The sequence below is a fragment of the Pseudochaenichthys georgianus genome, chromosome 14 (assembly GCF_902827115.2).
Source record: "Pseudochaenichthys georgianus chromosome 14, fPseGeo1.2, whole genome shotgun sequence".
Lineage (NCBI taxonomy): Eukaryota > Metazoa > Chordata > Actinopteri > Perciformes > Channichthyidae > Pseudochaenichthys > Pseudochaenichthys georgianus.
The window spans coordinates 26,670,613-26,695,699 of NC_047516.1; the positions used below are offsets into that span (position 1 = coordinate 26,670,613).

At 41.5% G+C, this 25,087-nt stretch overlaps 2 protein-coding genes across 2 annotated transcripts in view; one reads left to right on the forward strand and one right to left on the reverse strand.

Annotated features, from left to right (window-relative positions):
* Positions 1 to 5: 5 nt before the first annotated feature.
* On the reverse strand, positions 6 to 2,899 carry cyb5d2 (cytochrome b5 domain containing 2). Its single transcript, XM_034098570.2, has 4 exons — positions 2,525 to 2,899; positions 2,133 to 2,273; positions 1,067 to 1,253; positions 6 to 280 (listed from the first exon to the last, which is right to left on the reverse strand). Exons 1-4 carry the CDS (start codon positions 2,781 to 2,783, stop codon positions 106 to 108), a joined length of 762 nt encoding a protein of 253 aa, XP_033954461.1. The 5' UTR covers positions 2,784 to 2,899; the 3' UTR covers positions 6 to 105.
* A 39-nt stretch (positions 2,900 to 2,938) lies between these two features.
* The window catches only part of zzef1 (zinc finger, ZZ-type with EF hand domain 1), a 44,099-nt gene continuing 21,950 nt past the window's right edge, over positions 2,939 to 25,087 (forward strand). Inside the window, exons 1-33 of the mRNA XM_034098568.2 lie at positions 2,939 to 3,495; positions 4,146 to 4,290; positions 4,411 to 4,605; positions 4,759 to 4,942; positions 5,398 to 5,597; positions 6,385 to 6,595; positions 6,708 to 6,824; positions 7,520 to 7,698; positions 7,957 to 8,055; positions 8,520 to 8,611; positions 8,693 to 8,838; positions 9,008 to 9,113; positions 9,765 to 9,983; positions 10,760 to 10,851; positions 10,969 to 11,192; positions 11,538 to 11,671; positions 11,749 to 11,819; positions 11,908 to 12,022; positions 12,113 to 12,278; positions 16,561 to 16,682; positions 16,781 to 16,903; positions 17,478 to 17,647; positions 17,738 to 17,819; positions 17,915 to 18,116; positions 18,605 to 18,738; positions 18,831 to 19,071; positions 19,170 to 19,249; positions 19,353 to 19,443; positions 19,779 to 20,265; positions 20,354 to 20,518; positions 24,125 to 24,244; positions 24,328 to 24,489; positions 24,730 to 24,862. Of these exons, the coding sequence (XP_033954459.1) occupies positions 3,079 to 3,495; positions 4,146 to 4,290; positions 4,411 to 4,605; positions 4,759 to 4,942; positions 5,398 to 5,597; positions 6,385 to 6,595; positions 6,708 to 6,824; positions 7,520 to 7,698; positions 7,957 to 8,055; positions 8,520 to 8,611; positions 8,693 to 8,838; positions 9,008 to 9,113; positions 9,765 to 9,983; positions 10,760 to 10,851; positions 10,969 to 11,192; positions 11,538 to 11,671; positions 11,749 to 11,819; positions 11,908 to 12,022; positions 12,113 to 12,278; positions 16,561 to 16,682; positions 16,781 to 16,903; positions 17,478 to 17,647; positions 17,738 to 17,819; positions 17,915 to 18,116; positions 18,605 to 18,738; positions 18,831 to 19,071; positions 19,170 to 19,249; positions 19,353 to 19,443; positions 19,779 to 20,265; positions 20,354 to 20,518; positions 24,125 to 24,244; positions 24,328 to 24,489; positions 24,730 to 24,862 (5,424 nt within the window). The 5' untranslated portion in view covers positions 2,939 to 3,078. The remainder of the gene's footprint in view (positions 3,496 to 4,145; positions 4,291 to 4,410; positions 4,606 to 4,758; positions 4,943 to 5,397; positions 5,598 to 6,384; positions 6,596 to 6,707; positions 6,825 to 7,519; positions 7,699 to 7,956; positions 8,056 to 8,519; positions 8,612 to 8,692; positions 8,839 to 9,007; positions 9,114 to 9,764; positions 9,984 to 10,759; positions 10,852 to 10,968; positions 11,193 to 11,537; positions 11,672 to 11,748; positions 11,820 to 11,907; positions 12,023 to 12,112; positions 12,279 to 16,560; positions 16,683 to 16,780; positions 16,904 to 17,477; positions 17,648 to 17,737; positions 17,820 to 17,914; positions 18,117 to 18,604; positions 18,739 to 18,830; positions 19,072 to 19,169; positions 19,250 to 19,352; positions 19,444 to 19,778; positions 20,266 to 20,353; positions 20,519 to 24,124; positions 24,245 to 24,327; positions 24,490 to 24,729; positions 24,863 to 25,087) is intronic.

Here is a 25,087-nt window from a genome sequence, read left to right on the forward strand (position 1 = left end):
TTGACTTCTTTTCTTCATTATTTTATTTTCAATAAGTTAAAAGTCCCCGAGTATTGTGCAACTAATAAACAAGAAATTGGTCAGTTTTCTAGGCTGGTCCAGACACTAGAACTCTGCCACAGAGCATGACTCAGCCTGTGGAGGGCAGCCATCATATTTCTGCAGGTTGGGGTCTTCCTCTGCTGCAGATGGATCTCTGACACAGACACAACGAACACTACTGGAGCCCGGAGAGAAGAGCTTCCGTGGGACACCTGTCCAAACCCTGTCCACTCCACCACTGGAGGAAAAAAAATAGAGCAGTATTGAAACTGAGGATACAAATATATCCCTCTTTTAATTGTTCCACACATATACATATACGTGTGAAAGTTACCCTATGCGTTTAACCCATTTTAGCAAGGAGTAGTGGGCAACTATTATACAGTGACAAGTGAGCACTGCTGGTGCCTTGCTCAAGGGCACCTCAGCAGTGACCAGGAGGCAAACTGGTAACTCTCAAAGTACTGGTCCTTTCTTGAATCAGCATCAAGTCCCTACAGACTACTGCCCAGTGCGGTTAATGTATACCAATATTTTGCATTTAAGTATGAGGCTCTTTACAGTAAGGTAAGCGCTTTATCACAACATTGCGGTGCATACACTGGGTGTTTCTCAATCTCGAGTACGCTTGCTTGGTAGCACATGTCTTCCGAGTCGCTTGCTTCAGAAGCGAGGCAAGAATACTTCCTGGCATTCGGAAAACAAAGAGTGGAACAGGCTAGCAAGTGTGCAGGTGTGCGTCATATGAGAGGCCCCGCCTTACATTTTCCGCCACAGATTTGGGGAAATTGGTCCGTCCGCAAAGCATTGTGGGGATTTTAAGACCGCGGCCTCGACATTTCTCCAAACGAAGTACGCCGGGCTCGGTAGAATTCCAAGTATCCTAGACATTGGAACAGTACTTCGGCTGCACTCGATGACGTAGTATGCTTGAAATAGTGGCTCCGGAGCAGCTTTACTCGAGATTGAGAAACACTCACTGTCTGCTCTTTAATATTTGATTAGGGCAGCACTATTTCCATACCTCTTAGTGGAGCACCATACTCTTCCTCTCCTGGCAGTGCTCCACTCTGAGTTGCAGGCTGGGAAGCGTTCCTTCTCAGCCTCTCTCTGGCTCTTCATTTGCCGGCCGACTGCTAGGGATGCTTGGACCTGCAGCAGGGCCTGTGTGGGCTGCCCAGTCTCGCTGTAGAACCGGCCTATTAACAGACCTGAAATGCAACAAGACATCGTTGCATCTTTGTTTGTTTGCTGGAGTTTTACTGAAAATTATGTCCATTGATTAGAAGAACAACCTAAGTCAGCAGTTGGTTAAACTATTCAAATCCAGCTTTTGCAATTCAAAATACTGCACAAGTTGTAGCTCTACAGTACGAGTGCTTTATTGTTTTGTCTGTATTGTCTTGGTCACTTCGGATTTTTGTGTTTTTAATGAACATTCTTATTGTTGAGTTTGTGCTGTAACCTGTGTACGTGCTGTTAAGTTTTGTGTAGAGTATTTTAAAAGCCCATCTAGTGAGAATGGTTGTAAATAAGCTTAGGCTATAAATCCTGTAGTGTGAAGTTTTGGTTTTGCTACATACCCTTACCAATACAACTAAACTAAAATACTTAAATAACCTAAAATAAAAGTTTGTATTGGTACATTCACCTTGAGATATAACATGTTCATTGCCAATAAATGCTATTCTGTAATTGTGCAAATGACAATAAATAACTAGAGGAGAAACAGGAGGTTCACTCACTCACAATGAATACTCAGGAGTAGTTCGAACATGAGTAATATTGGCTTTAAATAAAACAAAAAGTTATTCTAATGATTTTCCTAATGTTCTGTTGAGGAATAAAAGCCTGATCTTATCCCCTGATGAACGTTGTTATGCTACACCACCAATTCGAAAAAATAAACTGCCATAGGAGTAAGGTAAATAATCCACATTACATGTCAGCAACTAACTGTTATAAAAGGTGAACTGAATAGGATATCAGGACATACTTGGAATTTAACTACTAGTTTTATTTGGGAAGGTATACATGTGCTATACCAACACATTCATAAGAAAAGAGTTGGAGGGGCAAACATCACATACCAATACTTTTGTAGTCCCTCTGATAGAAGGCCAGCCAGTCATAAAGGGCGATCAGCTGCTGTGGGGACACACTGGACACATCATCTGTCAGGCCCCTCTCTGTGAAGTCCCCTGTGATGAAGGCCAGTGAGGCATCTCTGCCTGAAAATGCAGACATAGAACAGAAGATAGCTGTACAGTACAGTAGGATACTTATGGCTATGTTTGTATTTGTATTATACCTACATGCATGTTCCCGATTTAAGTTTGTTAAAGGTTTGGGTTGTTTAACAGCATCAGACAGTGTGTCATAAACTACCCACATGTACACATTAAAATATCTCTCTATGGTTGTGAGCTCAGGTATTACAATATACAATAATATAGGTACTGTAGAAAAAACGAAGAATCACCTGCCATAAAGTGATAAGCACCTCCGGGTCCATAGTGATGGTGTCCCTTGTGTACATCAAATACTTGCCCGAGTATTGCCAGGTAAAGGCCCTTGCTGCTTTTCTCCCCGTCGTAAAGCGATATTTCACGGCTGCTCAGGAGCCGTACAGGGGGCACCTGGGTTGTTCCATTTCCAAATGTTAGAAACCACTCGCGAGGAATGAACACAAGTGCCAGGGGTAAAAACGCGCCCAATACATAGCCGAGCATGTTATTCATCAGACCGTTTTAGTATATTACCCATTTACATCACATCGCTTCTAATTGTAGTATAATGACACCCATGGCAACAACACAGTTGCTTCCTTGAATGGGGACGCCACAGCGCATGCGCAGAGAAAAGGACGTTTCAGGGCAGCACGTTTACGTACAGTACGTCAATGCGGTAGTAGTGAACGGCAAAGCTCTAGCTGTAGGTTAGAGAGGTCTGTGTACAGACCGGTACTACCGTTTCGAAACTGACACCCAGAGGGCCTCAGAGATTTTCGGGGAGCCCTAGGTCGGTGAAACAAACATGGGGAACGCAGAGAGTGGCTGCGGTGGGGGCAGCGGCGACGAGGAAGACATAGAAACGGAGAGCCCCGGCTTCGCGGAAGACAGTCCGGCCTCTGCGGCCACGGCCGTCGGTGTCGGAGGCGGTGGCGGCAGCTCCGGTTCTGGGAGGAGCGGAAGGGGGTCGAATAACCCGCCCGTGCCCGCCGGTGGACCACCTAGCCCCGGGATACTGTTGGAGCAAGTGAAACTGAGAGAAGCAGCGGCTCGCATTAGCGACTCAGGTGTCGCCATTCAGGAGTCTGTCCTGGCCGGGAACGAGGGTGTCCTGGTTCGGTGGCTAGAGGACCGATTGAACCGAGGGGAAGAGTCTGTCAATGTGGAACAATTTTGCGAGATGTTGGAGAGCAGAGATGCCCCACGAGATGAATGTGAAGAGGTATATAATGTTAGAGAAGCTAACGTGCCTCTCACTTGACAAGTGAAATGTCAGTAACCATATGTCATGTTGTTCTTATCCCAGGTCCAAGCATATACAAGTTGATAGCTGTTGTCCAGGCCATTTATGATGAGAGATAAGCAAATATGAGCACATCGTATCCCTGTCATCAATGAGTCAGACAAATGAGCTTTCCTGATTGCTTCAGTTTTACTGTCACTTGTTTTTAACATTGGCCTATGCTAGCCAGGCCCACGCTGCTTTGTTGGCTGACATTTGTTGTTGAACCAAAGGCTGCAGATGAATGGGTGACCAATGGATATGCACTGTCGTCTGCATTGGCTTTGTGTGGGTAAACATGGAATGCCATGGCTATACTTAAAAAAAGATGGGCTTCATTGATTCAAAACCCACACCCCTCTGAGCATTCAGACATCCAAAGCACATTTGTAAAATATACATTATCTCTATATAACTTGCTAACGTTCAGATGAGCTGGAACATAATGTGTGCCCTTTGAATGAAGAATACCAACTGTTGAATTCTGCCTTAAGTTATGTTCGTATGGTTTGTGATGGTGAGCAGGAATGGGATGGATGTGTTGGTATATAAAGTGTCACATTGTGTGCTGTGTTTCCCCCCTATCTCAGGCCTTTGGACAGTTTGATGCCGAGGGGGATGGTGTGGTGGATGTAGAGAGCATGCTGATTGCCTTGAAGAACTCCAATGGAGCTAATCTAAAGGGAGAGCTGAGTCATGTGATAAGACAGCTACAGGCGTGCTCCTTAACTCCAGGTATGAACCTGAACCAGGATGCTTTATCCTGCCTTCAACCTCATTTGTATAGCTAGTGTCTGTCCTGAGTTGGCATTTGAGTTTACCCTGAATATCTTTCAACCCATTTTTTCCCCACAGGTTTTGTGGACATCTTCTCCAAGACCAAAGACCGGTTAGGGGCACATGCCTCTAAGATCCTTAAGTTCTTACACAGGAATCGTATTCCCAGCAGTGCCATCCCCTTCCCCATCTTAGAGGGCTACAACAGTATCTGTACCATGAGGTCCAGTGTGGTTCAGGACTTCTTGGAATTCCTCTTGCAGAAGGAAAAAGGTGCATTTTGGAAAAGTAAAGTGGCTAGTGCTGGATAATAGCTTTTACTTGTGTATTTTAAGAATGTGGTAAACAAACCGTATGAACAATTGTATGTCTGCTTCAGCTGCACAGCTTCAGAGAGGCATCATAATCTGTGTCTGTGTCTTTCAGATTTAGATATTCAGTACAGAGCAGAGCTGGACCGCGATCCGGATGTGGATAAAGTCAAGGTGGTAACGCAGTGCTACAGCTCAATAGAAGCTTCATCCAATGTTCCGGACGTTTACAAGATGACAAATGGGGATACTGGATCTTTTTGGCAGTCGGACGGCAGTGCACGCTCACACTGGATAAGGCAAGGGCATATGCTATGTACAATGTGACTCGAGGATCTGCAACTGAATGACATGTTTGCCTGATCCTAGTGCTGGGAAACATGGAGGACATCATACATCACAATATCTTTGACCAAATACCTTGATATTGATATCATGACGATATTGTATGGTTGACCATTGATGCTTTAACACAATATTAACACAATGACAATGATCTTCACCAGTAAAGTGGATTCACAGCGGGAAAACAGCAAACAGCTAGAACATTCCGGTAAATCCAGAAAATGACATCACTTATGCAGTTGTCAAAACCAGGGAAAGACAGCTATGATATCTAAAATCTAAGACGATATCTAGTCTCAAATCACGATAATATATCTACAAAATATTGCCCAGCCCTACCTGATCCTTGATGTGTTTGGTCTCTGTGAATATAATACATTTTAATGTGTTGTCTTTTTTCTGTTCCCAGATTGAAGATGAAACCTGATGTGGTTTTGAGACGTCTGGCCATTGCCGTGGTTTCAAACGACCACAGCTACATGCCTCAGCTGGTGTCAGTGGCCGTCGGGAAGAACCGGCGTTCGCTGCAGGAGATCAGAGATATCCGCATCCCCAGCAATGTCACAGGCTACGTAGCTCTCTTGGAGAATGCCAACATCACACACCCCTGTGAGTCACCACCTGTTTGTCTGTCTGCTTTGTGTTTATTTATCTTACGCTGGTGTCTTCCCTCGCTTGTAGAGGAATTGCATTTTTCATTTGTACCACTATGAAGTCAGAGTGCAGCTATAGAAGAGCACCGCTGGGATCAAGTAGTTTAGTGGCTTAGTGCCACACTTTGAATAAGCATACAAGCTTCTGTTGGCATCAATTCAGCGGAATTCTGGCTTCAAATCCAGGCACTGTTTTGTTGTCAATGTTTATATTTGCTGCTGACTGGTTAAACACTATTTCAATGTTTTTTTCCCCTGAGGTCTTAAAAGAACATCTCTGTAGCCAATAGGCCACACATCCACCTTTCTATTAGAAGTTGTCTGACCGTGCAGAAGCTATGCTAAACCTCACAAGCTCAGATACATGTGTATACATGAGGATAAGATCAATTGAGAACTGATTGAGCTGTAAGCAAGATCACTTATGTTTATTCGAAGAAGTTAAATGGAGAAAACATTAAGCTACATCATTTGAAAACAGTCCTGTGGTTTGCAGCTCTGACTTCAGGCTGAACCAGTCACACTCCTGTTTTTCTAAAATGATAACGTGTATGAGCAAATACAAATCCATTGGCTAGCTTTGCTTGCTCATATATATAGTACAAGAGATTTGTTTCATTTGTTTATCCCTCATCAACATCTACTTTGTGTGGTTCTAAGAGGATGAAGCGACCCATTACAGCACTTTTGCATTATGTATTCCATCAGTCTGCTAACTGCATTATCTCCTCACCAAATCCCAGACATCCAAATCAACATTAAGCGGTGTTTGAGCGATGGATGTGACACGCGCATTCATGGTTTGAAGACACTGGGCTATCAGATTACCAAGAGTAAAGAGGTGTCTGTTTCCGACGCTTCAGCCATCTGGTACTTGTCTCTCCTCACCTCCTTGGTCACCGCATCCATGGACACTAACCCTGCACTCGCTCAGACTGTCCTACAGAGCACACAGTAAGACGCTCATGCTTTTGCATATGAAAAGAAAGTGATGTTTGCAAGGATTCTAATGATTAATTGAGTGTTTGTCCAGTTCTGAGTGCTTTTTTGTGTTTCTTTCTCCTAGAAAAGCCCTACGGCACATGCCACCATTGTCCCTAACACCATCATCCACTGAGTTCCCCAAGTTCTTCTCTCTGAACATCCTGGAGGAAGTGGATGGATTTCTCCTCAGGATAGCAGAGTAATGACCTGCTGGGATTTCATCAGCACACTTACTCATCACTGCCACACCGAGTTCATTATGCTGACATCATCACAATTAAAACAGGCTAAAATCAAAGTATTGATCTGACGCGCTGATGACACACTATTTCCATTCCATGCTGCAAATCCTTCAGTGGTGGCTAGGGTCTTTATCAACAACAGCAGCATGACAGAAATAACATGACAGAAATGATCTTAGTTAATGATCAGAAATTCAACAGTGTTACAGATACATCATGGCCAGTATTGGTCCATACTGGAGTTGTTGCAATCCATATTTTTTATAGCCACAAAGTCTTGCTTTATTTGATGGGTGGCAGCTTTAAAGGATAGGTTTAAATGTGTTCAAGTCATGTCTACATTGACATTTAATGGTTGCTATCTTTTCTCTGAAACAGCCACACAGAGACCTTTCAAATATAAGTGATTGAGGACAAGATCCTCTTACAAAAAACATTTTTATGTTTCGACTTAATATCTGGCGTCCACAGTCTGAGTTGCGCCCAACATGAACAGTAGGAAAAAATACAGCCAGTGATCAATAATGCTATCAAAGTACAAATAGGCATGTACGAAATGCATGAACACCCATTGTACCAACATACAGATGATCATCTCGTATGACTATTGGCACCCTGAAACTAACTTGTTTGTTTCTTTGCTCCTGTGCAGCTGCTGTGTGAGTCCTGATGCAGAATTGACCCTCCTGGCCTTTGCTCTGGCCAGAGGCAGTGTGGCAAAAGTGCTCCAAGCCCTGTCCTGCATCAGCGATCATTTAGAGACGGAGTATACGGCCGGCGCCCTCATCGTGTCTATGGCCTCAGTGAGACTGCGACTACTTAATCGCAATGGTAATGTGACCAGCCCTTCCTTTTACTCTCACTCACACACACTAGGCCATTTGAAAAACCATAGACACAGGAGAGAAAGTGCTTAGCCTGCAAGGAGGAGGAAATGCATTAGTGGACTTTGCAATGGAAAACATATAATTATGTTATAAAGCTGCAGTGCAGTGTGTGAATCTTTGCCTCAAGATAGGAATCGAGTTTTAACCTATATGAGAATTGAATAACTATGATGTCATAATGCACTGTGTCTTATTATTACAGGGAAGCCCCTCCAGTTGCACCTGCAGGCCTGCGATGTGAAGAGTAAGGAGGAGAAGTCAGGACCAGATAACATGCTGACAGAAACCTCCACTGGAGACGGTACAACTGAGACCATTCCTGTTCCATGAAATACTAGCAATAATATATATATATATATATATATATATATATATATATAATTAAAATAAGTCTTGACTGTTGGGGAATTGCTTAAATATACCTGCATTATTTTCAAAGTAAAACATTTGCTTTTGATTCAAATATACTCAAACAATCTGCTCTTTTATTTTCATAATCTCTTACGTATTTAAACCAAATATCAATAATATGTTAAATGAAACAATCCCATCATCAAATTAGTTTGCTGTTTCTGTTATAAAGGAATTCTTTAAACAATATTATTCAGAATACAATTTCTAGTAGCAATCTAGATGATAAATACTTTGAGAATCTGTTGGTTTTTGTTCCTTGAAAAGTCCTTGTATTTTAACCCTTTAAAAGCTGTACAAACCCTGAGGTATGAACATGTGCTCAGATATAACGATATGTGTCTTGCTCATAAGGTTTTCTATCCGAAAGCGGCAGGAAGAGAGCCAGTGTGATCCTGTCCACAGAGGACCAGAGTAACTTCCAGGTCACTCAGATGAAGATCAAAGTGAGGCTCCATTTGGTTTCACCATATCATTGAGATGAGGATTTCTGTACAAAACACTTACTCTGTGGTTTGTGTGATCAGGTGCGGAAAGGAGCCATTGGAGCAAAATGCGGCTTGGTGTTTGCATACAAGGAAGACAACCCTTTTGATGCAGAGAAACATTTCAAGAGGTTCAAGAAGTACGACTCGTGGGTCTACAAGGACTACAAAGAGTTTGTGCAAGACAAGTAAGTATCCCTTCATAGACGCCTGAATTATATTATTCCCAATATTTACCATGCTTTTGTGTTTATCGCTTCACAAGTATAAAAGTAATGCAACTCCTCAGTAGTGTCGGGGTCTGTCTTAGTGATTTAAATGAATGGTTGTTTCACCATACTGTTACCTGACCTGCAGTGTGAAGATTCCAACACAGTCAGAGGACGAGCCGATTGGCTGGTTTGAGCTGGAAGAAGACTGGAACGATGTTGAGATCAAGCTGCAGCAGTGTCGTGTTGCAAAGGTACGTACTGCATCCAAAACACATGTTGACACTTTAGGTATGGAATCCCTGAGAGGCAAGTGAGAGAAAAAGAAATTCTGTTGAGCCAGGATAAGAAACGGGGGAAATGATTTGCAAGGTGGTTTTTGCCTGGATAATCAGTCAAAAATTGGTAAAAACAAATTAAGTTTTGGCAGGTAAAAAAAAAAAAAAGTGATACATAATGTTTGCCACACTGCCTATGTCCATCTGGGCTTCACAACGGCTTTTTTCAGAAACCTATAGATGACCTCTTAGATACTGTGTCACTTTCTTTACAGAGTCTATGGTTCTAAATGGGATGTAAAGCTTAGCAGAAATATGACATAACTTGCTAATACATAATACATGTTATCTTGGGTTGTGTTTAGATTGCATGACACAATTTGTATTGATAACCTAGAAATATTATTCGACAAAACCTTTTTATTTTTTCATAAACACTGGATAAAACAAATGGATCACCAGAATCGTTTTATTTATTACCTTTCAGGGCTTCCATAGTTTAGGGCTTCCAAAACACAATAACAAAAGTATTGCTACATACTAAAGAATGCATAACGAGAGCCATTCTATTTGCTGTAATTATCAGGTAACCACACTTCTTAATCGTCTGTTTCCTTGTCTTTCTAGTTCCTGATGGTGAAGTTCCTCGGCACCAGGCAGGACTCTGCAGAGCGCCTTGGCGTTCAGTCGCTCAGCTTCAGTGGGTATCTGTGCCCGGGCCCGGAGAGGCTGGCAGACCTGGACGACCTCAGCCCGGAGGGAGAGAGCTTCGACTCTGATGTCGTCACTGGCCTTTGTCTGCTTAACAAGACATTATACTTCATTCAACAGCTCACACGAGAAATGGTAACTACTGGTCACAATTATAGTTATTAGTAATCGTTTAAACATCAATATTGTTTAAAATCATCTCAGATTGAAGAACACCAGCAAGAAAGACTGAGAACAATTAGGGATATCCTTATTGTGGCAGGAATTCACAAGGTTTATAATATGACAATTTAACATACTGGCCTGAGAAGCTTGACTTAAGTCTTGTATATAGCAAAATATCAAATGTCATTTGGTGAATTAACTTACTACTTTATGTGTTTATTTCACTACTCATTTACTTTGACACGTAAACTTTAGGGGGAAGTAATTGATTGTATTTGTCTTTCCTATGTGAATGACTTTAGAACAGTTAGAGAAAAGAAAAAAATGTTTTTCCGGGGATACAAAATTATTTAGTATGATCATGTTTTACAAGTTACTTTAAAATTTAAATTAAAACTCACAAGGAAGAAAGCATGAATGCTTTTAGTCTTATTTATAAAAATGGGCTTGTGGCTACTCAAGCCTCTGTAGTATGCAAACTTTTCCCTTTGTTTTCACATATAGATTTTTTATCCCCAGAATTGATTTCCCTACTTGCCTCTCTGAGCTTCCGTAATGTTACTTAACTATATTATTTTTTTATTAATGATGACCCGCTTATAGTAATTGCAATCCATTACCACAAGTCTTTTTACTGTATGGCTGATCTGTTATGTTAAATTGGTACTTCATATTTGGGACATTCATTATTATGTTCTGTTTTTGTTATTGTTGTAAACTGTCGCCCTCTCTCTCCACTGGCGCAGGATGCCTCTCACTTCAAGCAGAAGTATCTTCTGGACTTCAGCGGCCTTGGCCTGAACCTCTTTTGGGACTTCTACAGTAAACTCAGGGAGATGTGAGTAGTGGTGCTGTCACTGTTTTTTTTTTTTACATCAACCTTTAGAACAGCAATATTTACTATTGCAGAAATATTAAGGTCTCTCCTGTAATAATGCATATGCTTTTTTCTCAGTGAGGGAGAGGAGGTGTTGAAGAGCAGAGTCCTGCTGCTTCAATTGATGCAGAACTGTTTCCCTATGCTGCCCAACCCATTGGAGCCCCGGGGCCCAGAGGAGAGCAGGGCTTCAGAGGAGGGGGCCACAGCAGCAGTGGCTGTTCCTTCCACGTCCAGCAGTGTGGAGCCCCCACCTGACACTGTTAGGGCTGTTTGTGAACTCTATACCCACATCTGCCACAGTAAGAACAACTGGAAGAACATTTTTGGTTTTAATGGTCACATTGACCACCAGGAAAAGCGCTATATAAATAACATGTATTATTATTATTATTATTATTATTATTATTCGGTTTAAGAAACTTCAAGGAACTTCCCTTTTGTGTTGATTTTGACGCTCCCTGTGGACAGAAGCATTAGTTTCCCCACAAGAACACTGCTATGTGTTGTGTGATGATCTTGATATCGCAACTGGTAGTTATTTTTAAGACTACACTTATCAGTAAACTTTTGTTACACAGTACCAGATTGTCATGATTTTTTTGTAATAATTTTGTATGAAGCAACAATATGTTTGTGTTTTTTAGTTGTGGATGGTGCAAAGGGCGGGTATTTAGTGGAAAAAGCTTTGCACAAGGAAGCAGTCAAGGCCATTCTTAATGGAGCGGCTGTTTTCTTCCCGGATAAACACGTCAGAAGGGACAAACTATTCGACATGATGGTGAGTTTATGAAACAAAAAGTAAATGATCATAATAATAAAAATATAACAATATAATGCAAAATGTGCCTCTTGCAGAAAAACATTACCGAACAGGATCAGCCAGAGTCAGTGAAGGTGACATTTGAATCGCTTTGCAATTACTTCAGGTAAGGATACTGTAGATAAACAACAAACACATTACAATTCTTGTTAAGATCACAGTGGATCAGCAGCATCTGTGTTCTCTCTGTGCAGTGACCAGGATCCAAGTGGCCTTCTCCTGCTCCCCCCTAAAGGGGCTCCCTCAGACTTTGACATCAGCCCCATACTGTCAGTAATGGAGACGTTGCTGCTGGTGGCAACGAGAGAGGTGAGGCCTCTGACAAACACACCATGTATTTACCATGGCCTTGTTGTTGCCCGATGTACTAATGTCCCTCTCTGTTCTCCCTTCCCTCAGTGTGAGGTGATGATGGTGGATGAGAACAGTGGAGCCAGCAGGACGGTGTTGCTGTCCTTGTTTTGGGCTCTGCAGGGTAGTCTGCTCTCCTGGTGCTACCTGCAACTCAAAGGAGGAGCCTCCACCGCCATCTCTAAGGAGCTGGCCAGAGACATCCTACTGAAATGTGAGATATTGCGAAATGTGTAACGTCACAGCTCCCTTTTTTTCCAGGGTTAGATTCTAGAGGTGTGAATATTTATTTGGGTCACATTCTGCTTCAAAATTGATTTTCGATTCGAAACAATACCTGATTCAGAATTGATTCTGGAATCAGTACAAGGGATGGCAAGCCTATATATACTGTATACACACATACAAGACTAATCACAAGACAAGACCGCCGGGCAGGGGGGTGAAACACAGGGGCAGCAGGTGAACACAATCAGACAATCAGGGAGACGGGAAAACATAGGAACGAAGACAGGACAAGACATAAGGAGAACATACATTTCAAAATAAAACTATAAACACAAACCAATATACAGATGTGTATAGGTCTGTTATATACATGTCAATTTGGAACTAAGTATCCAACCATGTATGTTTCCTTATTAAACAGTTAAGAAAACGAACATACGCTTTCTGAATTCAAGTTTCTCTGGTCGAAATAAACACTTCACAGAGTTAAATGTTAAAATATGCTAGCCCTACACACTTTTTTGCTTTCCTTAATTCTGACCCACAATCCTTTGCACGCAGTTATGTAAGCAAGAGGGTCCAAGTTCAAGGCGAAATGTTATGATGAAATAGTACGACAGTCAAAGCCAAAACAATCAAATAAAGCTGATTTGCATTGCAGCCTATTAGTATAATTTGAAGAAAGACAAAATGAACTCTGTCAGTGCTCAAAACGTGTGTGTGTGTGTGTGTGTGTGTGTGTGTGTGTGTGTGTGTGTGTGTGTGTGTGTGTGTGTGTGTGTGTGTGTGTGTGTGTGTGTGTGTGTGTGTGTGTGTGTGTGTGTGTGTGTGTGTGTGTGTGTGTGTGTGTGTGTGTGTGTGTGTGTGTGTGTGTGTGTGTGTGTGTGTCTGATGGTGGTGTAGGACTTATTGTGGGTTTATGTGTGTTTGTGTATATCTGCCTGTCTTGTATGTGTGACCTGTAGTATACCATACCATGCTTGAGTGACACATGTGCTCTCTCTCGTGCACACACACACACACACACACACACACACACACACACACACACACACACACACACACACACACACACACACACACACACACACACACACACACACACACACACACACACACACACACACACACACAGGGATCAGACCAGCCAAATGTCTCTATCAAACCCCATGCAGTCCACTATCATCTCATTCCCTGGCATGGTGCACAGCTTAGCCAACCAGTCTACTTTCTCTTGCGTGTTTCTGTTTCCTGTCTGTGTTTGTCACACGATCCTCACCCCCACTATCTTCATTCTCTCCTTCATCACCTCTCTTTCCATTCCTCCACTTTTCTCACCTCTTTGCATCTTCTCTCAGTCTCCTCTCCTCCGGTATATGCGTTCTTTAACAGCGGGTTGTATAGAGTACGCAAAAACCTTGCAGGCTCGTTAATCTTAGAGCAGGAGAAACGGCATGATAGCATGGTTAAATGGTGACAATTCTCTATAAAGGGGTTCTAATTTCAGGACGTGTTCCATTCTGCTGTGTACTAGGTACTAATACAAGCAGAGTTACAAATTAGGGTATTAGGTAATAATGCATTGCTTAAAGTGGACCTATCATGCTATATTTGAAACATATATTGTAGGTCCATACCTATATAAAACATGTCTGTGAAGTTTTTTTTTCAAAATACCAAACAGATCATACATTTTAGCCATGCCTCATTTAGCTCTATTTGCTCTTTTCCAGCCCTGTTTTGGCAAGGGCTGATTCTGCTTTTGTGGCAGACTACAGCGCCACTTACAGGGCTGGCATATGTACTACAGCGTCTCCAGCGCTTTCGAGCAGTCTCTCATTCCCCTGATAGGTGGAGAGTTGCCCATATAGGCGGAGCACCCCTTTTCTGACGTCAGAAAAATTCAAATAATAATCAGCTCCGTTGCAGCCCCGTTTTTAGAGATTTGGGTATGGAGGAAAAGAGAGGGTTGTGTTTTCTGACACTTGGTGAGTTCCCTGACACACCGGGACACATATTCATGTATAAAAGACGTACAAAAGTGCATTTTGCATGATAGGTCCCCTTTAAAAGATTATAGATTTCTATAGATACAACTGAACTAGAAGCTTAAACACAAAATGAAATCTAAGACAAAAGGTTACATTTATTCATGTTGAATAGAAAAAACTCTAATTACTTAAATGTTTTTTATTATTCATCAATAGTCAGTGATTTCAAGAATACTCATTTTCTGTTTTACAAAATATATGCTGCCTGTTACAAAAATTAATCTAATAGGATTAAGCTAGCTGACTTTTTATTGCTCAGAAACATGCTCATTTCAATTATAAAATGTAGACAAACTGAATGTTTTTCATCAAATGTGGTAGTCTAACCCAGGGGTTCCCAAACTTTTTCAGCATGAGACCCAAAACAGAAATGTTGTGGTCCTAAGGGACCCAAGCACAAAAAATGTCATTTTTTTTTTTCCCATAATATCTACAGTTATAAACAAAGAATGCAACACACCATGAATTTAAAATGAAAATATTTATTTAATTATAAAAGTGCATCGCAGCAATTAGGTTTCTCACCATAACAACCTTCCCTTTGAGCTTGCCCAGAAAATATAAGGATCAAAGCAGAAAGACGAAACATGGGAAGTGCAGTCAAATATATACAGTACAAATTTAAATTATACAATTATCAAAAGTGCAATATTAAGTTTGTCACTAACTCAAAAACTATGTACACACCATTTTAAACTATTTTAAATGAACAAAGAACAAACATGTTGTAAACAGAAAGGGACAAAACACTAACTATAGGAAGTGCAGTACAGTACATCACAGGTGAAACCACATTTAAATGATCAGAAGTGCAACATTAAGTTTGTCACTAGATCAAAAACTATGTACACACAAACACTTTTAAATGAACAGAGCTGTTGTAAAACACAGAGACAAAGAAACTCCAACACTTGGCAAATGATTAACTTTTTTTGTGTGGAGGCTGACTTGATAGTGCCCCTCTGTTCCCTTTGAATGCCTGAAAATAACAGAGAAGATATTATCGTTAACATTGCTGGGTTATTGGGTGATTTTAAACACCAGACGGCATACGTATACCCAATGTGGACCTGGCAACCGCATTTATAGCGCATTACATTAGTTACTTGTTAGACGCTTTTATCCAAAGCGACTTACATACTCAATACTGTGGGGAATCCCCACAGAGGGATTTTGACAGGGTTGTTGCACAAAAGATCCAAGCGCGCACAGAAGAAATCTGAGAGCAGACATTTCACGAGCGCACAGAAACAGCCTGAGTGCGAGGAGAAGGTTTTAAGCTGGAACACAGAAAATCTGTAAGCAGCAATATATCTGAGTGCAAGCGTAGTTTGAGCAGAAGCAGAGCAGATCTAAGCGCAAGCAGGCACTATTTGCGTGCGAGGACAGGGTTTGAGGGAAAGAAATACATATTCTGAACGTGAAATCAATAAAGTATGCTCTCAAATTTAAAGACCACGCTCTTGAATAAAGATAGGGAATAACCCCCATATGTATTGTGCATCACACTGCAGCAGTCACGTCCGTGCGCTGATACTTTCTCTCGCTTTCCTTCTCATACTGCCTGTCACTTTCCCTCTAATCTTCCTGTGGTTATTGTTTCTCTGTTTTTCTTCTTCGATTTGTCCCGATGCAGAGGATGTTTTGTTTGGAGATGTCGGTCCAATTTATTCATTTTCAAGCTTTCGTTACTGAGCACCTCTCCACATAAAACACACTGAGGCCGCTCCTCTCCATTTCTAACAGCTTTTGTGAAGCCAACGTTTAAAAACTGCTCTTTGTATCGTCTTTTTGCCATCATGTACGATCGGGATTAATCAACAGACAATAAACAGACGGCACGAAAACTTTCGCGGGGGACGCGTCAGAGCTGATACAAATACAACCTTTTATTTTTAGTTTATTTGTATTTAGAAAATTACATCATTCAATATACAATGTTATATTGCATAATTTCATTTTCAAAATAAAATAAAAAAATTATAAAAAAATTGTATTTGCAACGCAGCCATCAGCTCTGACGCTGTGTGTGCGTGTAGCAATGCATTTAACTGGCGACCCAATCAAAACGGGTCCACGACCCATTTTGGGTCGCGACCCTGAGTTTGGGAAAGGCTGGTCTAACCGATTATAAAAAGTACAAATTCTGAGTAAAATCCACTGTTGAGTTCATAAAAGGATTTGCTTTCCAAGAGACTAAACGCTTCATTCCAACAGATGTGGATCAGTTCCTGGAGAGCATCAAAGGTGTGCTTGGTTCCCTGCTGGGGAGGTACACTGGTGCTGAGATCACTGACAAACTGGGTAGCTCCATCCTGGCCACGGTCTTCCGACAAATGGTAATACAGTCTTATCTCATGGTTTCAATTTCCTTTTTCAGCACAATTATAAAGTTGATCGTTCTGAGTCACAGTGATATGTGTTCTGTTCCTGTCAGATGATTTTACTCCTGGAGCTGTGCTCTCTGGACATCCCTCACAGCGTGCTGCTGAAGAGCTTCTCCTCTCTTGTGGAGCTACTCAAGAGCCTGTCCAGTGACACCGGAGACATCTTCTCTAAGGTCAGTCCGCTCTGACCGAAGTCTAGTTTATACAGTCTCTCATCTCATTATATGAGTATTGATTTTATTTGATGAATAAAAACACATAAAACGCTGCACTGCAGTCATAAAAAATAAAATAAATGGGCTTTTTCCCCATTAGATTATTAAATCAAAAAGGCACAATTTCCCTAAAACTACTTATTTTACAGCAGCTTTGATTGTCTCTTAATAATTAAAAAAATGGTTTTAAATACTTTGTTCTTATATTGTAAGTGAACAGCATCTTAATGTCAATTTTAAATATAAATTATTTGTACACATTCAACCAGTTAAGCTTTTAAATTATTATTATTATTATTATTTTGAGCCCTTTCCAGTTTTCTTTTGAAAGTGTTGCGCAGTTGGTCGCATTAAATTGATTTATTTTATACACTGGTGTCGGAATTTGGATTGTATTTTATAACTTTTGTCAATAAGAACAAATATATTTAATCTAACCAGTAACTGCAGCAGTCACAAAGAAATGCAATACAAAGTGAATTTTTTATATATCTTGTAGTTTGTTCACCATTGCTTGCCATGTGACCTTCAGGTGGATCAGGACAGCTGGCACCAGCCCCAGCAGCCGGTGGTCCTAAGGACCTGGAACATGGAGTCCCCTCACAACTACGAGAACAGCCGCCATGAGACCAGCATCTTCGCCTGCCCTGGTGCTACATCCTTTGAGGTGGAGTTTGACAAACGCTGTGAGACAGAGAAGAGGTGACTGATATGAAATATATTACATATATTCAGATTTTAACCTTGTGTGACTATTTTATAACCCATCCTCTACGCTCTTGATTTTCACAGATACGACTACCTAGAATTCACCGATTCTAGAGGAGGGAAGGTCCGCTATGACATGAAGGTTGGAAGTGAGAAGTGGCCAAAGGTACGATATGGGAAACCATTTAGTTCTCTTCAAAAGAAACAGTGTTGCTAATTATTTAATTTACACATGTATGCTGCTTCTCTTTTCTCCTCCAGAAAGTGACATTTGACGCTGGCCCTCAGCTCCAGTTCCTCTTCCACTCTGATAGCAGTAATAACGAGTGGGGTTACAAGTTCACTGTGACGGCCATGGGCCTGCCAGATATCACCATTTCATGGATGTCCGACCTGCAGCTGCTGGTGGCTCGCCTCATGGGTCGCCTCGCTTCCAGGACCCTCGCCCTGAAATCCCCCCATGGTGAGACTGCTTTACATCATTGTTCAAAAGGGCTGATATGAAGTGTTTATTTCTGTGAATCTGCTAACAAAGCAACATTTTGAATGAATGTGTTGGGCTAATGTTAGAATCTTCCTTATCTATTCATTTTGAGGTTTAAATGAAGGATTTTAAGGGAATCTTTTAAACATGTTTTGTTTAGAGCAAAATATGATCGATCAACAGAAAAATGACCGCCTACTCCATTCTTAATTTATATGTATTTCAAGTTAGTTTTCATGGAAAAAAGGTAGAAAGTTCAGCTTTTCTCTGTTTTATATAATTTTAACTGAATATATGTTTTCTTTATTGACAAAACAAAACATAAAGACATCTTCTTGGATTGTGAGGTGGACATTTTTAACAATACGCTGACATGTAATGGACCAAAGGAGTTAATGTAGAATACAATTGGCAGATGAACAATCAATGAACATATGCTGATATTTGTGATTTATTGTCTATTCCAGAGATCCGCACAGTTAAGGAGCTTCCATCTGGTAAAATGTCCCATGTTCAGTCTTCTCCTTTATGGAAACCCATTCTGCGACACGGCTTGTGTGAAACAAGGGAAACTACTCAGGCTAAGACCCCCACAGACCAGGTACTGTCCATTTGACATCAACACGTATAGCATTTCCATTCTCTCAGCAGCTAGGTGTTGCTCTAATACTTTGTATATTTGTTGTGGTGTAGACAAATGCATGGACTCTGGACGAGTTGATGAGCTTCCTGGAGGACTTCGCCCGCTGGAACCCTTCTCTGGAGCCCACAAACTGTAGAACAAAGCTGATGAAGACCCTCATGCAATCCTGCAGAAAACAGCCATTGAGGAACGAGATTGCCTCTGGGTTGAAGACAGACCAAGCTGTGAATGCTATTTGGGCCGCCATGGTATACCACACACCAGCCCTCAACCATGCGCTGAGGAACTATGGTGAGGCTTGGCTGCAGTCATTGTCCAAAGAGCATTTTTCGATTTCTCTCTTTGTTCACTCGTTTGAGTATTACCTTCTTCTGTTTGTGCATGAGTAGTTAACCAAGACTGCAAGTCCTGTCTGAGCGAAGAATTTGTGCAGGCGTACGCATTTGCAGACAGCATCAGAACATGGATGGTGAGTTTTACTGACATGACTCATCATTTTGTTGATTATCTGCCTCTGAGTTTATATATCATCATGATGCTGAACTATTATGCTGATGTCATTTTCCTGTCAGTTGGAGATGAAACAGAGATACCTGGTCAGCAAAATGAATGTTCCTGACGATAAAGAAGGGGGTCATGATGAGGTTAACATGGAGACACTAGGTAAGGACTACACCTTTCTTTACACCAACTATGTTATATCTTTGATATCAAAGTGTTACATTTAAGAATTGTAATTGGTGTGGTTATAGAATAAGTACTCCATCTTTTTTTTTTCTTCTAAGGGTTTGCAAAACTATTTAATTGACAGCCATATACATTTGATTCATTTTATTCACTGAAATGATATTGAAGTTTTCAGCTGTAATTTCTTGGAAAAGTTTTACATTTTGAATATCTGCAGATACACAACAATAAAGGACTCGGATCAAAGGCAACAAATGTAATCGTGACACCTCTAATTATTTTTGCTGCCTCCTTATTTGTCTTCCCTCTAGCCGAGATGTGCATTGAGAAGAGCCTGTTGCTCTTCAGATTCACCCCCTGCGGAGTCCCATACCAGGAAAACGACTCTTCCAGAGCTGCAGAGGGCAGCAGTGCTCCACTGTTCCGCTCCTGTTCCATCTCAGAAGCAGACTTCCAGGCCAGCTCGTCTCAGGGACCTCAGGCCGCGGGGTCTGAGGAGGGGGTCGATGCCAGGGCCGGACAGAGCCAGCCCCCCGGTGCTCCGGCACAAAGCTCCTCATCGTGTGGGCACGGCCGACAGGGCCACATAGGCTCCACAGAGAGCCTCTCCTCCCAGTCAGGGGAGCCAGCCTCCCCCTCTGCTGTCCCCCGTAAAGCCCCATTCAGCCGGGCACGCCTGCGCCTCCTGTCCTGTCGATCGATAGAAGAGCCCCGTATGACCTCCTCTATCAAGGATCGCTACCCAATAATCAAACACATCCTGAACTTTATAAAGGACCAGGCTCTCACAACAGCAAGGTGAGTGACGTCGAGGGTTGTTTTTAGTATTATTAGTTTTTGTAATTGTACAATACAGAGTTAAATCATCCAACTCTTTCTCCTGTAGCATTCTGCAGACCCTGTCCCTGAGCAAAGCCCAGGCTGTGAGTGTGTGCAAAGTCCTGGAGATGGTTCAGCAGTGTTTGCATTCTCTCGGAAAACCACACCTCTTCCAGGCTCCCTGCATCCTGTTCCTCCAGGAGCTGCTGGCATGCCAGAAAGACTTCACCAGGTAGACCTGTAGAAAATATTTAGATTAATGTGGAACAACAGTAAATTGTATGGGTTGTATGTTAATATTCAAGGAGGAAAGCTCTGAGAAGTTATTTCGCTTCCTTAGCTTCTGTACTGTGACCTTTGCCCACTGAAACAGAAGATTTGAGTACAGCTACGAAATCAAATCCTTCACATTTTATTATAGCAATAAAAAGTGGGCCAGCTTGAGGACAGAGAGCTGCATCTCCACACTCAACTCCCTAGTCGCTTACATAAGCCCATGTACTACTTTGTTGTAAAGAAAGAAAAGATGATTGGATTTTGATATATAAATAAATACTTATTGGTAAGCAAGTCCAAATAATTGGTAAAAGCATTTTTTTCTTCGTCTGTTAAACATATCAGAAATAAGTGTTTGTTTAGGCCACAAGAGGCTGAAGAGCATCATTACCATAGACCAGTGACCATCAACTGGCGGCCCGCGGGCCAAATCTGGCACGCCAGACATTCTCATCCGGTACGCGCTGTGGCGCTGGCGGAGTGGTTAGTGTGTTCGCCCCTCACTCATTGTTTTTGTTTTACAACGTCTCGTGAGTAATGTGCAGTACTGGAGTCCAACAGAGAGGCAGCAGCTGCGGGACAGTAGCCTGCGTACTGCGTAGCCTTCCCTTCCCTGAAGAAGTGATCCGTCGTTAGCATGAAGAGTCTGCTTTAAGTGCTCCGCAGTAGCTCCGCTACGAGGCTCCGGCGACTTGACAGTACATGAGCGTGCTCCACTAGCACCCCCCCGGTCAACAACTTCAAAATGTAGGGCTATATAAAAATCGCTGTCTCTAGGAATTATTTTGGCCCTTGGACAAATGTAGTGATCCCTGCCAATGACGGTATACCTCTATATCAGGGGTGCCCACACTTTTTTGGCTGGTGAGCTACTTTTGAAATGACCAGCTCACCGAGGTCTACCAACCAAAAATAAAATCCCAAATTGCAAGGGTTGCTGAATAACACGTTTTATTTTATTTATACATGGGATAACTACAATAGGGCTGCAACAAACGACTCATTTGATAATCGATTAATCTATCGATTAATCGACTATTCGGACTATTACTGTATGCCTTGCACAATTTCTCAAGCGCTCTTATTTAGCCATCAACTTTTAGATTTAGCTTGAGGTTGTTTTAGGCATGTGGAAACTAACAATGAAGACAATAAAGATGAATACTTGATTCAAAAATACATATATTATTAAATTAACTTAACAAATTGTTTACAAAATTAACATTGCTTTTTATTTAAATTAAATAAATAATATTTCACATCAAAAGAAACAACAATGTTTTAACAAATCGTATTAAATAATCTGATGACAGAACTGTAAACAGAATAGCTGAAACTTTAACAAAATAAAGAGTAACTCTGTTACCTCTAATCATTAATGTTTGTATAATTGAGTTAACTCCGTGTGTTGCTGCTAGCATACGTAACACCTGACGTGGAAACGTTACTCGTTGATGGGGCTACAGCGCTACTAGAAAGACAGTCGAACCCGGTGCATTCCTCCGTCTGGATGTGGTGCACTTTTGCTAAATGTTTAGACAAATTGCTCGTGTTACCGCCCTTACATGCTAAACACTCTTGGCAACGAGCATTGTCCACCTCAAGACGGGTAACATTTAACTACACCTTGGAGCGCTTCTCTCCGCAATCCCCGCCGTGTGCTGCTGCATGTAGCAGCTGCGTGTGTTTAAATCACAACAAAATATTCTTCCTCCCATTCTGGTGGAAGTGGTATGTCTTTAGCTTTTTGCTCGGTCCCGCACTCATTTTGTTGTTTGTCTCTTTAACTTAATTTGATTTTTCCCGGCACTTGACTGATTTTGTATCGCTTTGCATTCTGGGTTAACAGACTGGAAAGCGATAGGTCGCTTTTTCTGTCAATCAAGTAAACTCCTGAATTAAGCAATAGAGTCTGTCTGCAGACCGCAGCAAGGAGGCGTTTCCTATAGGGCGTTTCCTATAGGGGAGTTTCCTATAGTGAACGACGGGAGCCGGCTCTCGCCCGCGAACGAGCCGTTTTTGTTTTGTTTTTGTGGAGGGATCTAGATCGGCATGAAGGCACATTATGCAATGTGCAATGTGGACATTATCCCGCTTATTACACATGGCCACATTCTCAACAAAGTAACGACATGACTCCCAATAATAATTGAAATGCTTTTATGGATTTAGAAAAAGATTTTATTGATTTAAAAAATAGTTTTATGTATTGATTTAAATTGACATGCATCCGCTAAGAAAAGTAGTCCGTTGTTACTGTTTGAACTAACGTAACAACGGCAGGAACTGCTTCTATAGTGTTTTTGAGGAGCTTTTTGATTACAGATTTGAAAACATCGTTGCTTGCTTTAAAAGTAGCACAATTCATTATGTCAAACCTTGAAAGATATCCCTGCCCTAATGCCAAAAGTAACTGGCAACTGAATATATGTCGCCGTAGCTATGATGTCTATGTCTGGACCGCTGCGTAAAAAGGAGGGTTTCTGACCCATTACTTCTCTTCTTACTTCTATAAGAATAAAACACGGAGGACGGAGATCTCTTTTTGTCCCCCTCTTCTCCCCGCTGCAGCCTAGCAATTGATCTCAAAGCACGCTCCCCTCTCCTGCAGGGAGAAAAACTATATTTATATACTTTATATAGGTTGATACAGTAGCCCCTTTTTTTAAATAGTTTTTATAGGTGTTGCCATCTGTTTTGTGTAGCGTGGTTCTACAAGCAAGTCAATGCATTAATTGGGTGGTATCAGAGAGTTACACGGGTCTGTAAATGCAATGAAAACAATTGGCTACAGCAAATAATTTATATTAAACATGTAATTTTTACTTTTGAATACTTTAGTACAAAGGATGTCTTGAATAATTTAAGTGATATATGTGTACACATATAAATCATTAGTCAAAACAGCGCTACATTTGATTTAATTAAAAGGTATAATATGTGGTAAACTGAAGAGCCCGTTGGGAGCCGAAAGAGCCGGCTCTTCTTGGTGAGCCAAATGATCCGGCTCAGCAAGAAGAGCCGGAATTCCCATCACTAGAACAATGACTTCTTCTGCGAGGATTTATAAAAGCAGCTGGAATCCCTTAAATTGCTATTGGATAAAAAAAAGTTAGGAAACGCCCCTATAGGAAACGCCTCCTTGCTGCGGTCTGCAGCCAGACCCATCTCGAATTAAGTGGCAGGGAGGCCAAGGGAGGAGGGATCAAAACCAGTTTTGTCTATTTTAACGGAGCTGGATTTTTTTATTTTTTATGAATGACTCGCGATCTACCAGCATTGCCGCCGTCGACGTACTGGGCACCTCTGCTCTATATAAATCACAACAAACAAGGCAATAAATAACTTTTTTGACCTGCCACATTTTTTTTATTTCCAGCAGTTTGATGACATTTTTTTTAATAAACTTAATAAGATATAAAATAACAATATAGATTTGTTTGGTAAATGCTCAAATATGTTATATGTACTTGACAACAGTATTGGAGGTGCCAAATGTATGTATCTTACAAAATGCTGTATGTAATTCACTCATGATCTTCTTTCACTCCATTCTTTCCAGTTATTTCTCTCAGTTGTCAGACAGCGGGCAGAAGCTAGGAGAGGAGGTGAGGCGTTCCTACCATCAGCTGGTGCTCATGCTGGTGGACGCAGTACAAGGCTTCAGTAGCCTCAATGAGAAGTAAGTTCTTATTCACTGAAATCAAAAAGCTCTTGTTCAGTGTGTGTCCAGTGGTGTAACCTGTAATTTACCCCTGCTCTCAGAGCCCTGCTCCCCGCCCTGTCCTGTGTGCAGACCGTCTTGCTGCACCTTTTGGACATGAGCTGGGAGGTTCACGACCTTCCTCTCTTCCTGGATATAAAGCTACCGGACCTCCTGCTCAGCATGTCCCAGGAGAACATCAGTGTTCATGACATCGCTATCAGGTAATCTCAGTCATCTCAGAAATAAAATAGGCGACACACAGTGGAAATGAAGTGCTTCCCGTTCATTACAATTATTAAGCACATGCACACAGCTTTCCTTTTGACAAATCAGAAGTTTTGCAATGTGCCTTGTGAGTCTATTTATTTGAAATATCTTACAATATTTTAAGCAGTGTCTTAGCTACTAAAATAGCAGAGATGATAAAATGATACAATCCTGTGGTTTGAATTTGTCTTCAGTCAATGGACAGAGGAGGATGAAATCGCAGACTACAAGAAGAACCAGGAGTGGATGGATGAGTGCATGGACGGGATGTTTGAGAAGTGGTATGACAAAATCGATGAAGAGGACTCCATGGAGGACAGGAGAAAGGTACATCACAGTCCAATCACTAGAAAAACAAGGGACATTGTCTGGTTTCTGGGGAGACAAATGGCACTTAACCTGACTGCCCTGTCTTTAAGTTATGTGCTCAAATTAGCATAATGTTATTCTGTTGTTTAGTCTTGTACCATTAAGGCTGCAGCCAACCTTTATATCCATTAAGGGTCAATCTGATGAATATTTAAAGTAATTATTTGGTCTATAAATGTCAGA

What these genes read in the sequence shown, in the direction of transcription:
- cyb5d2 (XM_034098570.2), bottom strand. Translation starts at nt 2,783, where the DNA reads ATGAATAACATGCTCGGCTATGTATTGGGCGCGTTTTTACCCCTGGCA. An exon ending in TGCTTATCACTTTATGGCAG is followed by an intron (nt 2,274 to 2,524) that starts GTGATTCTTCGT and finishes CTGCATTTTCAG; the next exon opens with GCAGAGATGCCTCACTGGCC. An exon ending in GAGGGACTACAAAAGTATTG is followed by an intron (nt 1,254 to 2,132) that starts GTATGTGATGTT and finishes GTTGCATTTCAG; the next exon opens with GTCTGTTAATAGGCCGGTTC.